At 26.2% G+C, this 16570-nt stretch overlaps 1 protein-coding gene across 1 annotated transcript in view; it reads right to left on the minus strand.

Moving 5' to 3' along the window:
- Window positions 1–2005: 2005 nt before the first annotated feature.
- Window positions 2006–16570, minus strand: part of LOC135923814 (uncharacterized) — a 31817-nt gene continuing 17252 nt past the window's right edge. The window contains exons 2-7 of the mRNA XM_065458768.1: window positions 16195–16372; window positions 15611–15813; window positions 13039–13167; window positions 12203–12547; window positions 4022–4447; window positions 2006–2274 (exon numbers count right to left, since the gene is read on the minus strand). Coding sequence (XP_065314840.1) covers window positions 2006–2274; window positions 4022–4447; window positions 12203–12547; window positions 13039–13167; window positions 15611–15813; window positions 16195–16372 — 1550 coding nt within the window. The remainder of the gene's footprint in view (window positions 2275–4021; window positions 4448–12202; window positions 12548–13038; window positions 13168–15610; window positions 15814–16194; window positions 16373–16570) is intronic.

Below are 16570 nucleotides of genomic sequence, written 5' to 3' on the forward strand. Positions count from 1 at the left end.
TTTTCCGCCAAATCAATAACCTGAACCAAGTCTAAATTTGGTTTTTGTAAATTTCTACAAAGTAGTGAGCTATAGGAAAATAATTTATTGATGCAACTTGATAAACTCTGATTGATCAATTGAATTCAATAATGATATCGCTTCTGACGACACATTACTTTTTTTCATGCTCAGCCTTATTTAACTTTTGTATTTCTATTTCTTCTGTTCTACAAAATCGAAGTAAATATAAAATATTTAAAAAATTATAGATATTTATTAAAAATTAATATTAAAAATACTTATCAATTCTAACTTTCTAATAATTTTGAATTTAATAAATTAATTATATATAATAATATAATAAATTATCATTTGATTTCAATCTTTTTGACTTAAAACTTTTCCATTTTATTAATATTTTTGAATAATGTTAATGTACTCACAAGGAAAGGAAATTTTAATAAAATTTATTTATAAAAAATAAGTTTTATGTTGGAAAATTGATATTCAAATATTTGTAAAATTTTGATTGAGGGGGGGGGGGGGGAGGGAGAGAGGGTGGAGGGTAAAATTTTTATTAGCTTAAAATGATATTTATGAAAACAGTCAAATTTGCGATGGGGATGGGGGGAATTTCCCCCTTTCCCCCCAATTGGTTACGCGCCTGTGCTCCTGTAAATCTATTAACAATTCAAAATCTCCAAATGGACTTTTGATTTTGTAAGATAATATGCAATATTCAATAATATCTTACTTTGTTATCAATTTGCATAATCATTTTTAATGCTTGTTCTGGTTATAAAAATAATTTATAATATTTTCATTTTTATTTTAACACATACTTGGTTAGTCAAAACTGATAACCATCACATTCCCGTATTTCTTTCTAAAATTATTATTTTAAAATCAATTAAAATGGGGAAGGGTTAGTTTTTGGACTGAAAATGTACAATTACATTAATAAATTACCATTTTGTTTATTAAATATAATATTTATTTTTGGATAAAAGATATTAATAACACACTAAAATATTTCTATATTAAAAATTTATTATATCTGAAAGGGACACGCCGCCCTTACTCAATTTAAACATTTCTGATGTTGAGATAAAAAATTAGGTCCAGTCTGGTATTTTTTTTGGCCTCCAAATTTTTATCTTATCATTTTACAAGATATCACAGAATTTTCAAAAATTTATTATTATCTTTTTCCAATATCATTGATTTGTATACTTACTTATTTCATTCCTGTTATTCTCTTATAATTATTATGCTACTAATTAAAAAGGTTCCAAAGATATTTTACCTTTTAATGGGTTTTTAAAATCATTTTATTGTATTATATAGTATATTATGTTATTTTTGAAGTATATAATTATTAATAATAACAATGATTATTAAAGATTTTGTATAAGTAAATAAATTAAAAAAAAAAATAACATGTGATTTAACTCAAAATTAACAATTAAGACTTACTTTTTTGATTGAAGTGAAAACAAAGAAAAATCAAAAAATATGCGTGAATTTTTAACACCCAAATGCAAGAATGGTTTTTTTCCAGGTTTCTATTTTGATGTAGGGCATGGGTTTATTTAATTAATTTTACATTAACGATTTTTCATTTATTTTGTAAATGTTTGCCTACTAAATTGAATAGAAAATGATCCAAACAGTTATATGCATTAGAAATAAAATCGGAGGAATTGATCAGAGAAAAATAGGAAAATAAAAATTTAAACATAAATAAAATATGACTAATTAAGTTAAATTTTTATATTAAGATTTTTTTAGATAGGAATCTTTAAATGATCGCTGCTAAATGAAAAATAAATTGTTTTATACTACTGTACTATTTCTCCTTTGAAATGATTTTATATATATTATATAATAGTTTTATTAATGCTTACACTGTGAAAATTTTTTTCCCTTCACATAGAACAAAAATGTTATAAGTTGTTATTAATAAAAATAATTAAAAAAGATTTGAAATGGGACAGATTGAAGAAATGAGGCTTAGAATTTTTTAAAAATTATCATCGTATAATCTGTTATATTCCAAGTTGCCTATCGATCCTTCTTTCCCTAACATAGTTGATTTATGATGGGATGGAATGTTAATTATGTAATCAGTAAAATCCGTGACGTAATCATCAACAGTGGGTTTCGATTGGTTGCTTATTTTGTCTATGAAATGAGTTTTGTAAGCAGGACCGTTGTCCGAGAACATTCTTTGATCGTAAGTTTTTTCATCCACAAGGAGTGATCCTCTAATTCTTTGATTTGTCGCACCGTCTTTTCAATATATTGTAAGAGAAAAAGTAAGAATAAATTATATATAATTAATGGATATTATTATGATAGAGGGAGAGAAGTCTCTCCTCCTAGTTTTATAGTGATTTATAAAAAAATTATTCCATAATTTGGCCCACTCTAAGCTTTAATGAACCGCCCTTGAATAGCCACGATGTGGAGGTTATACTCTATTTTTAATTTGATTTTATGTAGTATAGTAACTATCTATTATATACTTAGGTAGGATATTAAAAGTAAACATCTCAAAAAAACATTGCCTACATTAAGTTAGTTTTTGTGGGGGTCTTAAGCAAGAGCTTAACATTTAAAAATATATAGTTTTAACTTTTCATATTTATGTTTAAAAATGAACATCGGTGTCAGTGGTGGGGCTAGAGGCTAATAACTTTTGAAAAAGGAAGAAAAAATGTAAAAATTATAGAATATATTTGACGAGATATGGAGAAAACTAAAAATGACTGTTGAGCATAAATATAGATAGAAGACAACCAATCTGATTTTATGTTTTGTAAGTGAACGACTGATATTTTAATAATATGGGGATAAATAAAATAATTTTGTGTTTTGTTTATCTGAAGAAGGTCTCAATTAACTAAGAAATTAATATGAATTTAAGAAAAAGGTTGAAACATATATAGAGCTAAAGAAATTCTTCAAGATCATGTATGAAGGTCATATAGATTCCTGACATATAAAATTTAATAGAGTGTTCAACGATTAGTATAACTGTCTAAAAAAAGTACGCCGTTACACTTTGCCTTATTATCTACAAATAGTAATGTTGTTACGTCTCCGTTACTTTTTTTAAAAGTAATGCACCGCTACTTTGCATTTTTTTAACGTACCGAAACCATTATGAAAAAAGAGTGCATAAGTTATATTCATTTTAATTTATTAATTGACATTTTTTACACAAATCCCAAAAATTCAAAGAATGATTTATTAATATAGGACAAATATATTGATAAAAAATTTTAATAATTTTTGACTAAAAATTGTTTTTCAAAGCTCTACTACGATAAACAATCTCAGACTGCCTTTGGTGTAATGAATACCTTCAAAGTGTTGAGAATGACAGTGGTGTATTATATTTAAAAATTAGATTTTAATGTTTAGAAAATATTTAAGGTTTGCCAAAGATGTGCCTATAAACCTGAATGTTGAACATAAACAATAATAAAACAAAAATGATTAAAATATAAAGTAAAGTGAAAGTAACTTCTATAGTAACATTAATTTTGTAGCGCGTTACTATACAGTCCTATCAACATAAAATCCGTTCATATGTATTTAAATTAATACCATTTATACTAAGAAATTTTAAATTCAATCATCATGAATATTTACAGATGACATCGATCAGTTAGAAAGAATAAAGTAATGAAAAGAGTTAAGAAATAAGTGAATGCGAGAAGAATACTGTTTAAAACGAAATATAAGAGATATAAAGACGAAGAAAAGGCAAAGATAGGAATTATGAAATATTTGAGATCCACATTACAAGTGAATGGAAGTTTATGGAAAATGAAAGCATGGATAAATACAGGTTATATTAAAGGAAGAACTGAAGTACTCTTTAATTTATATAATAAAGCACAATGTGGAAATACCTAAAGTTATGCTTTCCTTTACTTTCTAATATATTTCTAGAAGTTTGTATAAACATTAATTGATTTATCGAATTCAATATAAAAAAGTTTTTTTTATAATTGCTCAAATAAAAAACCTCCATTGCTTAATTTGTTCGCCAATTTACCGCCGGTTTTTGTTTTAGAATTTTCGGTTTTATCTCGGTTCAAAGTTATACCTGTTCCCGTGCTAGTTGTTTTCTTCCTTTTTTTCCTTTTTTTTTCATTTCTTTCCTTATTATAGTTATTGCTACAAATGTTATCATTATTGCTGTTAATATGGTTGTGATTGATTTTGCCATTCGGTTTTTTTCGACCGCTGGTAATAATTTCATCATCCTCCGTTGTAGACGAATCATTTTTTTCCATTCGTGTTTGGGGAATTTTCTCGAAAACATTTTGGGAATATTTGGGAGGTTCTGGAGTCAATATGACGTATTTGTCTTCATCTATGTCATCGTTCGTGTCTCTTTCATCATCATCAGAAAGAGAGGACGTAGGTGAGCTCAGTCTAGAGGAGTTATCTATAATATTTTTTAAAGAGTTTTCTGATTCTTGTAAAAAAAACAATTAGGGGAGACCAGGGATAGTGGTTCCCGGGGTAGGTATTTCCTTCTCGAATAGTCTAAAAATTAATAAAGTTTAAGTTTTGAAATTTAAGCCAAATATGTATTTTAATTAGGTGCTTAAGTAGGTCCAAAAATGTTTCGGACAAATATGCTCATGAAAAATTTTTAATGCAAGTTTAAATTTTATCATACTAAAAATTTTTAAAATTTTACATTTTCACTAATAACTAAACGTTGTTTAGACTTAATATTTATTCTATATGATAAAGAAATATATATTTTATCATATATAAAAATATTGACACAATTTATGATAATTTAATATCTTAAAATTAAATTTTAATTAATTGTGAAGACCTGATGCAGGTTTTGGCGGGGTACATATTAGCCATTTTTAAGCAGGGATTATTTTGAATAAAAAAAATCCAACCAAATTTATTAAAACATTAGAAGTTACTATTTTGCCTAGGACCACTAATGACAATATGAAGATGATTGACTTATTTTTTGTAATTATATGACAGATTTAAACAACAAGTACTTCCGGGTGAGATATGTGATATAGATGAACCCCAATAAATTTAACATATTTGACAATTTATTTTTATTTATTTACTTAGAATCAACACTTTATATAAAAAAATTTTAAAAATCTAAAAATAAAAAAGCGCTATGCACATAACGTGAAAGGATAATAGGTACCCCGGGTGTTTTTCATAAAACTTAAATTTTCATTTTTTTAAATTTCTCATTAATTAAAAACTATGATTTTTTTCTTAAATATTAATTTCTACCGTAGAGATATATGTAAAGAATAAAATTACGTTAAAACATTTTAGAAAATTGCTTTGTCTATTTTTTATGGCACTTCAATTTTTTATGGACAAATTGTCCCCGGTCTCCCCTATTCTAATTAACAACTTTTAATGCAATAAGATAAAAACTAGCTTAACCCTTAAAGATTAAATTATTTTAAAAAATTTACAATCTCATTTTAGCTCTAATATATATATAATCTGATATATGATAGTTTTCCTATCATCTTAAGTATAGAAATTTAAGGAGATTATAACCTAATGTTAATTTTTTGATAACCTACCAGATTTGAACCCGTGATAGTCGGTCTCAGAAGAGAACACTTTACGCTTGTACTATTACGTGTTTCATTATTTTGTATAGAAATCTTTTTAAAATACAACTCAAGAAAATTGCATTTCCTTTTTATTTACAAAAAGGGGCCTTTAAAATTGGGTATTTATATAGAATCGAATAATATACTTAATAATATAATCTATAATATATAAAAAAGCCTGGTCACAAAATCATGTCACACTTTTCATGTCCCACTTTTCATATCACACTTTATAATATATATTCAAAAAATTCGTTAATTTTGAAAAGTGCCTATGGCCCAATCGGGCAAGAACTTCGCTTACAAATCTAGATGGTTTATTGGACTTGGGTTAGAACCCCGGCAAATCTTTTTTTTTCTTTATCTGGTAAAAAAAAATTTTTTCTTAATCTGACAAAATTAATCTATAAAATATGTTAATAAAGTATATATCTAGTAATTTTAATTTATGTGTACAATTAAAAAGTCTTTTAAAATAAATTATTATTCATTTGTATATTATAATCTAAAAATTTATTATTGCTTGATGAGAGTTTTATGTTAAAACCCTTAAGAAGGATCCATTCCACATTGAATTTTATACAACTTTATATCTCTTAATTAGGTAATTTTTATGCATAAGTAAATATTTGCATCTCTCTTATCTGAAATTGGCATTTCTACATGCATTCCATAGTTTTGTAAATTTTCTCATAACTTAATAATTTAATTGTAAAATGTATTTCATAACTTATTATAACATTTTTGATTAAATGTATAACTTTTTTGTTTTACTTATATATAATTTGACTATGATTAAAGTTAACCTCCTATTATTTGTTAACTTAGAATATCTTTTTATTTTTTCTATTGTAATTTAATAACAATGTTATAAATTTATATTATGTAATTAAGTAATAAATCATTTGGAAGGGTGGTGGTTTGTTTAATTAAATTAGGATGAACATATTTTTAGCATGGTACTTTAATATGTATTCATGATTTTCATATAAATACTAGGAGCTAACCAGTAGAATGATAGGTAAATCAGATATTTCCCCTTCATTTGATCCTAATTTTGAAAAATTTTCCCAATGTTATAAATGGCAAAAAAAATATATATATATTAGACAGATTTAATTCTTATAAACCCCTACATCACACCTATTATTCTGGATCCAAGGAAAAAATAAATTATTCTGAGTTTTCCTGGGTTTAGGAAATATTTTTCACAATTAATATGGGCTTGGAAGTAGCTTGGGAAACATTTTTTAAAATTAATATAGTCTTAGATTCCTGAAAAATTTTTAATTTTAAATATGGGTTAGAAATTGACCTGAAAATTTCTTTTGGAGGCCAGGCCTGATCAAAAACCAAGGCCCATGTAACTTTCATATTCTGATTGTATTTTTAAATTGTGACTTTTTACATATTTTATTTTAGTTCTCAACTATCAAAATTATTATGGTCTTTTTGAGAAAATTTCCCCAAGTGCGAGGACCTGGCTTGTGAATTTTTTTAATATTAGGCATAAGTGTAATATTTAACACAGAATATTTATATACCCCTAGGTAAAAGCTAATTTAAATATATTTTTATTCAAAAATAGTATTAATTCTCAGTCTTAATGGGTTGGCCTTTGTCTGAAGTAGGGGTATAAAAAATAGATATGGTTTTTAGAGATTTACCTATCTCCGAGGTTGGGAAAAAATTTTGAAAATTACTATGGGTTGGCTAGGCTTGGGAAAATTTTTTTTATAAAATTTTTATAGGTTGGGCTGGGTTTAAAAATTTTTTCATAAATTATATTAGGCTGGGCTTGGGGATAATTTTTCAAAAATATTATGAGCTAGAATGCTTGAGAATTTTTTTATTATGGCCTAAAAAAAATTTTATGCAGGCCTGGGCTCGGCCTGATCAAAAAACCTAGGCCCATGAAAATCTGATTTTGATTGTATTTTTAACATTATGATTATTTAAATATTTTATTTCAGTTCTCCACTACCAAAATTATTATATTCACTGGGCTTGGAAGAATTTTTCAAAATTATTATGGCTTTATCCTTTGCCTTGGAATTTTTTTAATATTAAATATTAGGTATAAATGATCAGTAATATTTATCAAATAATATTGGTATTATCAAGTAAAAGCTTTAAGTTTAATTTTACCAAACCATAGTATTTACACTTAGTTTTAATGGATTAAACCTGGCATGATGGGGGGGGGGGGGATTAAAAGAATAATAATTGGATATTATTTTCAAATAAGAGGTAACAACTATCATAAAAGTAAGAAGAAAATTCTCATTCCCCGTCATTTTTGACGGGCTATCTTCTAGTATACTATATTTATTCAAGATAAAGTAAATATTAATTAATTTAATACTTGATTTTATTTGTACAATAGATCATGAATGCATGCAGGTAAGATCTTTATTATTAATTCAAAAAAGGTTTGAAAATTTTATCAATAAGCCATACCAATTTTATGAAAATATATTTTTTGGTTATCCTGTTTAATATTTCTTTTATGATTTTGATTGAATTTTATTAATTTACTATTAACATCAAAATTATAAATATATTTACTTTTTGTTATAATTAATGTTTATTAATAAAGTAAAATGTTTTATTCTTTAATTATTCCCAAATTCATTTTGGTTTTATCAAGATTGATTATAGAAATATCATTCTGATATCATTTGCATAATGGCTAATTTTTTACATTATTCTAAAGCCTAGTCTGGGGTCTCGCCGGGTTATAGTAGGATATGCATATTTCTGAAATAATTGGTGTACATAAGGTGAATTGGTCTTTGCAACAATCTATTGTCGAAATTTACGTCATATATATGTTCTATATTGCTTAATTTATATTCTAAGCTGCTATCTCTTGTCATTTATATACAAATATATTTTCAATAAAAATCAAATATCATCATATCATACATACTTTAATTAAAATTTAATCCTTTTTTTTATTCTAAATTTTTTTTTATAATTCCAATTACTCGTGAAGGAGACTTCAGAAAAGATTCAATGGAAAATTAATAAAATGACGCTTCTAAATTTAAAGAAACTCTACTAATTAATGTCATCCGTAGTGTAGTTAAACATACTTTTTATAAGAACGTCTAGGTAAGATTAAAATAGAATTTAATCCACCCCCCCCCTCTCCTAGCAGTCTGCTGAATTCACGGCTGGCACTTTATTAGTTTTAATAATACTTTTATATTGATATCTTAGGCAAAAATTTTCATTTGTATTCATTTCTGTTGAATTGAAAAAAGATTCCTCTTTAATTTTTTTAATTCTATGAAATAATCTCAGAAATTTTTCTTGTGCAAAAATCTTAAAAATCTACGAATTAACAATTCTACTCATATTATCAAATTTTAAGTTATATTTAAAAAAATTAATATTATCAATTTCAAAGTATAACTAATTAATCCTATTTTGGTATTAAAATTTTCCAAAGATGCCCTCTAGTCAATTTCTCAATTTCAAAGTATAACCCATTAATCCTATTTTGGTATTAAAATTTTCCAAAGATGCCCTCTAGTCAATTTCACTATTTTTTTTATTTATGCTATTGTTACTAAATTATAATATTAAACTATAGCCATAGACATATAGTCTTATATTTTGAAATATGATAAAAAGTCAGTGGCGTCGCTAGGAAGGAGGGCGCAGGGGCTCGAGCCCCTTGAAAAATTTGAATAGCCTCCTGAAGCAAAAAAATTTTTTTTAATGGCTCCTTAATATCCCTTTGAACTAAAAATAAATTTTTTTGATTGCCCACTGAATGATTTCTTTTATAATTCTATTGAGTAATTTATAAATTTAATTTTATAATTTAAAAATTAATAAGTCTATCTAAATTATTCATGAATACTATTTTAATTATTAGATTAGATTAATACTTATAAATTATATTATCACTATGTCAGCTTGCAAATTCTGTGTTAAAAATAAAATATTAATATCACTCACTAAATATTAATTTAGCAGAAGCTTTATTGACTTTTATTATTATTATTATATAACCCTAATTAAATAGATATTAATTGAAAACTAACAAATTTAATATTGTAATTTGCCGAGTTCAAAATCACTAATCAACTATATTATTGATATTTAAATTTAATTATCATGCCTCTTAAAATTATTTTCAAGGTCCAAATCCAAATAAGTATAAGAGATTTATTTATAAAAAGTAAGTAAACATATAGTTTATAATCTCTATTAGATATAATTGGTTATAAAATATTAGGTTAAATACCACTTTTACAGGCGTATTTGACAGTTAATTTTAATAACTTTTACTAATAAATGCTTTTAATAATAAATATAAGTAATAAATTGCCTTCAAATATTTAACGCCATCTATTTATTTAGAAATATTTTAAAAATTTACATCTTATTATTTATCCCAGAATTAGCGTCTACATGACAGGATTTTCACTGGATGCAAACCCCCTTCAAAAACCTTTACCTACCCCATAAAAAATTTCGCAGCCTTCGGCGGCGGTGTCTGTCTATTATTATTTTCACCTTTTTAATTTATTGATACTCTTTTCAGATAATTTATCTAGGATAACTTAAATTAATCTATCTCTACTACCAACTATCGATATTTTGTGAATATATAGAATTTATTTTTTAGATAATAAATTCAATTAAAACATTTAAAAGGATAGCAAAAAGTTTTATTTGGAAAACAATGTGTATGATTGTTTGCAATATATAGATTTGGTCGATGAATTGTATTATAATAATTCTATAATAAAAGTATTATTTTTACAGCAATAAATTTTGTCCTATTCCATCTCAAAATTTAATAGATAACCCCCCAAAAAATTTATCCTACCCGCATTAAAGCAGCCTATCCCATACACCCCTCAAAAAATAGGATGCGAACTGTTCCTACCCCTCCTACTCATGTAGACGCTGCCCAGAATGGATGTAATAAATTAGATAACTTTTCTTCTCTTTTTTACGTGTTTTTAGGAAAGCTATTTTTTTCTTATTTGAAAAACAGTTTTGAGTTAAATTTTTAATACTAGCATATTTTTGATATTATTATAAACTACTACTATTTAAAAATATAATATACCAACTAGAGGTGGTGCGACAATAATATATAAAATCTTAATTAATTTCTTTTATCATATCATATCACTCTGGTTCTTATTTTATAGTTACAAAATGTTTCATTTCTAATATGGCATCCCTGCCTCTTGTAAATAACTTAAGGCTTCAATACATTTGCATAATTTCTTCTAAAGATTTTTAGTGTTTTTGTTTTTATCAATTTATCTAGCTTAATAAATTCTGATATAAGTTAATATAGTGAGTGTCATGGCTATGACTGCAAACTAACCAGCATCTATTATTTGTGTGGCTATGTAATTTACGATTATTATTACAGCTGCTGAGAGCATATGATTGCATATTTTATAAGCAACAATGGTCAACTGTGTAGTTGTTTATATATCATTAAAAATGGAAGATAATCTTTTAGAAATTTAATATCTCACAATTTTTTCTCAATTACTTATCTAGCTTCCATCATGTCATTTAAGAGGAATTTCTATCCACTATATAGTCTTATGATTTGGATTGGTCGTTTATATTCTCTTCTCCAAGAATTGTTGATTTGGTTAGGCCTATAAATTTTTCCTTATGATTTTTCTTTTATTTAAAAATTATAAAAAATTAATTAAAATTTTTAAAACTTTCTGATTAGTTTAACAATATAAATTTTATTATTAAATTTATAAATATCTAATTTAACTATGCGAGAAAAAATACTTTTTTTAAAAATAGTTATGTATGATAAGGTATCATATTCCTTTTAAAGAATTCCTTAAATGAATAATTTTGGTATGAACAGCCTTTTGTGAGGCCTCATCCTCCACATTTAAAATAGTTTTATCGACCACAATATAACTAATGAAAGATGAACAAAAATCAAATTTAGTACCATGCGATAAGAAAAATAACCCAAAACCTAGCTTTTAGTTAATTTTTAATTATTTTAAATATTCTTAATTGCCAATTTATTAATTTTCAAAAGTATTTCTATAAGTATTAAAAACGATTTGTTTTGTTTCAAATATATATTACCGAGTACCGACCTCAACTTAAAATTCTTGGCTATGGGTCTAAAAGCACAAAACATTTATATATATATTGGCATTAATGTTACCAATCGTTCAGACAACTTCAACTGAGAAGATATAAAGATAATATTACATATTATTTAAGAGTAAAATATAAATAACCATTGGGAAATTAATATAATATCAAATCATCATAGGAGAGACCCTGTCAAAGACAGGGCAATGAGGATTTGGGGACGAAACCCACAATGAATGTTTATAATCCTTCCCCTAAGATAAATCCCTGCTATCCCACCACAGGAAAGATATATAACTATTCTATATTGATGTATAGTTATATAAATATCCAACAAAACAATGGGAACATAATTTTAAGAAATTCTATAATATTCTATATAATTATATTTATAGCCTATTATGGACATAATTTTCCCATCAAAAATTTTTTAAGAAACTGTAAATGTAATAATTTACCGTCATATATAATTTGATCGTTAGATTCATCCAAGGACATCATCAATAGCTGTGAACTCTGTGAAGAAAAAGAAGGTGTCAGGCGGGACAACTCTTCGTGATGATTAATGGCGTATTTTTTGACGGCTCCCTGTGATTGTTCAACCTTTGAGGACGTGACATCACTCATTGCATCATCATTGTCTCCAATTCGATTCGCTGTCTGGTTGGTTTGATTGTTAGATGCGTAACCGGATGTTGACCTAAAATATTGCCCCCATCGGAGTCGGCCCGCGTCTTTCCTTAACCTTTTTTCCTTGGCTCGTCGGTTTTGAAACCATACCTGTACAACTCGCATATCTAAACCTTTTACAATCATTTCATAATTGTACACTTTTACAAAATTTAAACTAAATCAAGGAAATATCCTTGGTTTAATTTAAATTCAATCAATGTTCTTAATTCATTGTTTTCCTTCATTTTGATTAAATATGTAACGAAATTTGTTTGACTTGTGATTTAGGAACCGAATTAACCAAAATTTAGTTTGAAAAATTGAAACTAATCCTTACCTAAAAATAAAAAGGGATTTGAATAATATTTAATAAGGATAATATTGTGCAAAATCATATATTTGCATCCTTGTACACTCATTTGCCGGTGGATTAAATAAAATAAATAACTTACAATATTTATAGTTGAATACAATTTATATATATTGATATTTTTAAACAAATTTGTGTATTCTTTTATGTTAACATTAATATATACATCTTATAAGCTATAAAAACTAAACTATTTCAATTTTCTATTATATGTTAATTTTTTGTTTTTCAACAACAATAAAATGAATATACCAGTATTATGACTCAATTGCTCTCGAATGTGGCGAGCTGGTTTGCTGCTAGCAGTGTAAGCGCTTTTCAAGGTTTCCAGCTGTTTGGCCGTTATAGTTGTCCTTGGTCTTTTGCTTCCAGAATCGGAATCTAAATTTATTTATCAGAATCGGTTTAATATAGATTGCGTCAAAAATGTTGATATTTTGTAATAATAAAAATGAGAATTTCTTTTTTCTCACTCCCAATTTGATGGTTGAAATAATTTTAAATAATAAATTAGTATTTTTTCAAGATAAATTGATTTTTTTTTAATTAAATTTTTTGATTAAATAGTAAAAGATACATATTAATAATTATGTCTAAAACATTTGGGCACTATAACATTATCCTTTTTTAGCATTTAAGTGCTTTGAATTTGACGACATTATCTTTCTATGAATATTTAATAATCTTGTAAATAAACGTAAGATATCGGGAGGTAGGATGTGAAATGATCATATAATGGCATTCATCGCTCATTGGTAAAAACTGAATAGGTCGCTTTCAAAATTTATTTGCGTTCAATAATATATTTAAACATATAAATTTCATATTTAACATAGGGTAATGACAGGCGCGTGACCTTCTCTCCGAAGTAAAGGTTAAATAAAATTTTAAATAACAACTATAATTCAAAATTTTTAGTAAAAAATACGTTTTTATAAAATATTAAGTCAAACACAAAAATTATTTGAAATATAATATAGCCAAAGGCCCACAATAAGTGGACCTAAAGACTTATAAAAATGACAGAAAATCCCTCCTAATACTGCCCCTTCTCCTATAGAAAAATCATGAATACGCCTATGGGGAATGATGTATAGCGTTGAACATTCTTGATTATTTATGTGTTTTATAAAAATATTAGATAGGGTTGTAATTTTATCCTTATATGCCAAAAATGTTAATGTTTCAGAGTAATTCCTGTGGCCTAATCGGTTCAGTGGCATGTATCACAATCCAATAGTTCTGAGTTTAAATCCAGCATAGACCATATTCTTTCTATAGACAATTAAGTTGTACTGTCCTTATCCCTCATTCATTAGCGCGAATTCTTAAAAAATATTTTTGTATTCTCCGCAGCGAATTTGCGCTTACTGGAAATGAAGTGACCCCACATTCACAGTTAGAACAGATCGACGGCGATGTATTCAAATTATGCTTTATTTTTGTGCATTTTAACATTCTCTACCGCGAATTCGGACTAACTGTGAATTCAGGGTTTGGTGATATATAAAATATCAGAAGCGACCTCGTGATTTGTATTTTAATAAATTTTGGTCGTAGTTTAGCAAATGTCGGCATATTACGCATTAACATAACGTTGATTTAATAAAAACAATAAAATAAGATTTAAATTATAATATTTGTATATCAAATTTTTTTAATATTATTTTTAAATAATTGTTTTTCAAAATTTCACATGCGAGAACTTTGGTTAACTCTAAATTTGTTACAACGGGTTCTACTGGATTACGATGAAGTGCTGTATTATTTGATGAACAAAGGTCTTATTTTTGAAAATTTTCTGAAAATATTTAATGTTTAAAAAATTTAGACAATCATGGCACAAATTTTCCATTTTATTCTTAGTAATAAAAAAGAAGAAATATTGAAATAGACTTTCTGTTCTGAAGCTTTCCCATTTCTTGGTTTTCTACGAGTCTTTTTAAATAGTTAGTTTTACATTATTTTATTCCAAGAACATTCAAGAATATATTATGGAGGAAATAATATAGTGGGATCCAAATATAATCCCATCTATAAACAAGTAATTTATTTAATTTGAGAAATTTTAACGTAATCGCCGTTCTTAGACCTATGAATGAATGATATATGGAAATGATTCTAGTAAATTGTATTAGTCATATTTTTAAAAATAAATTCTTTCTAAATGTTTGAATTCGAAATATAAACTTTTTATATATTCTATAATTAAAGAATAAAATAGTATAAATTAAGTTTGAAAATAAATTAAACAGTGTATAACTAACTTATAAAAATGGTAGCTAATAGCACTCTACTTTAATGAAAATAGCATTCAAGGTAACGTGCTACTTTTAAAAGTTGTCTTTAAGATTTGATAACACTATACAATGATATTCACAAATAAAAACAATTTTAGAAGAGGGGGGGGGGGTTGGATTTACCCTTGCCACCCCCCCCTTGGCTTCGCCTGTGACATACTATAATAGGTGCATATAATATCTTGTATATTTTTATATTTTAAATTATATATCTTTTTATTTAACATGTAAATTTTATATAAGTAAAATCCCATAAATAAGAAGAAAATAAATGTATCGTGAGAGTATATCGTTTTTTAAAAATTTAACTATGACTAATATGGCCTCGTTTATAGTATAAGCGCGAAATACCGCGATGTCCTCAGGTATGAGCCATGTTATTGTTTAGAGATAAATTACACATCTCCTGAACGATATCGTGGTATTCCGCGAGGACATTAATGTATAAGATGATCGAAAATACTAGATAATCTCAAAAAGAGGGGACAATAAAAGGAAAGGGAAATATATATCAAATATTAAACCTCGGTCTTTAGATGATTGGTAATCCGATTTGCATACTAATTTACCGTCTTCCATTAGATAGAATAGATCACCGGTGTCTAGAGTTTTGGAACAAATAACGCAACAAAAGCAAGTTAAATGGAAAACTTTATCGTTGGCTCTTCGAACAGAGGTGGCAGGTTCAATTCCCACTCCGCATGCTGGACATTTTATACCGTATTTTCTATTTGTATGTTTTTTTAAGATTTGGACAATTGTATTATTTTAAAATCTTTTTTTTGCTTCCAAATATTTTTTCTGACTTTATCATATATTCTTTTAAGAACAAATTTAACGGGGTTCAATGGTATATGACATAAAAAAGCGAAACTTGTTTAAAGTGTTGGATTTTTTTTATAATTAGTATAAAAGATAAACATATAATCTATAAATGATTATTTTCATCGAACATTTTTTTCTTAATTGTAAAACCATTTTTTTTGCTAGATTATTCTAGAATCAGACATATATTTCTAATTTTTTTATAATTAATTTTTTAAAAAAGAAAAGATATATAGCAACTATAAATGTGAGTTTTACTGAAAAATTCTTTAAAATAATTCACCTATAAAAATCGGGCCTGCAATAGACATGATTGTCTCGACAATAACATTTCTTCTCCTGCAATTCGCCGCATTCGCTGCATTTGAGACATGATGCATGCCAATAATCATTCGCCACTTTCAAAATATATTTATCTGTTATCTTCAAATGACATTTGGCACATGAAGGACTTGCTTTATCTGTTTTTATATTTAAAAAAATTAATATTTATATTAGAATTTACTTATTCACGTCTAAAAAAAGGCAAACTTAAAATAGTTTTGCTAATAATTCGGTTCTGAGGGATTTAACTGTAAAAATCTAGTTCAATTTAACTAGGTAAGTTTAGAAAGAATTTTACTATTACTTCCTCTAAAAGGGTCTGCCGTGGCCTGGTT

The sequence above is a fragment of the Gordionus sp. m RMFG-2023 genome, chromosome 1, assembly GCF_954871325.1.
Source record: "Gordionus sp. m RMFG-2023 chromosome 1, tfGorSpeb1-WG-v2, whole genome shotgun sequence".
Taxonomy (NCBI): Eukaryota; Metazoa; Nematomorpha; class Gordioida; order Chordodea; family Parachordodidae; genus Gordionus; species Gordionus sp. m RMFG-2023.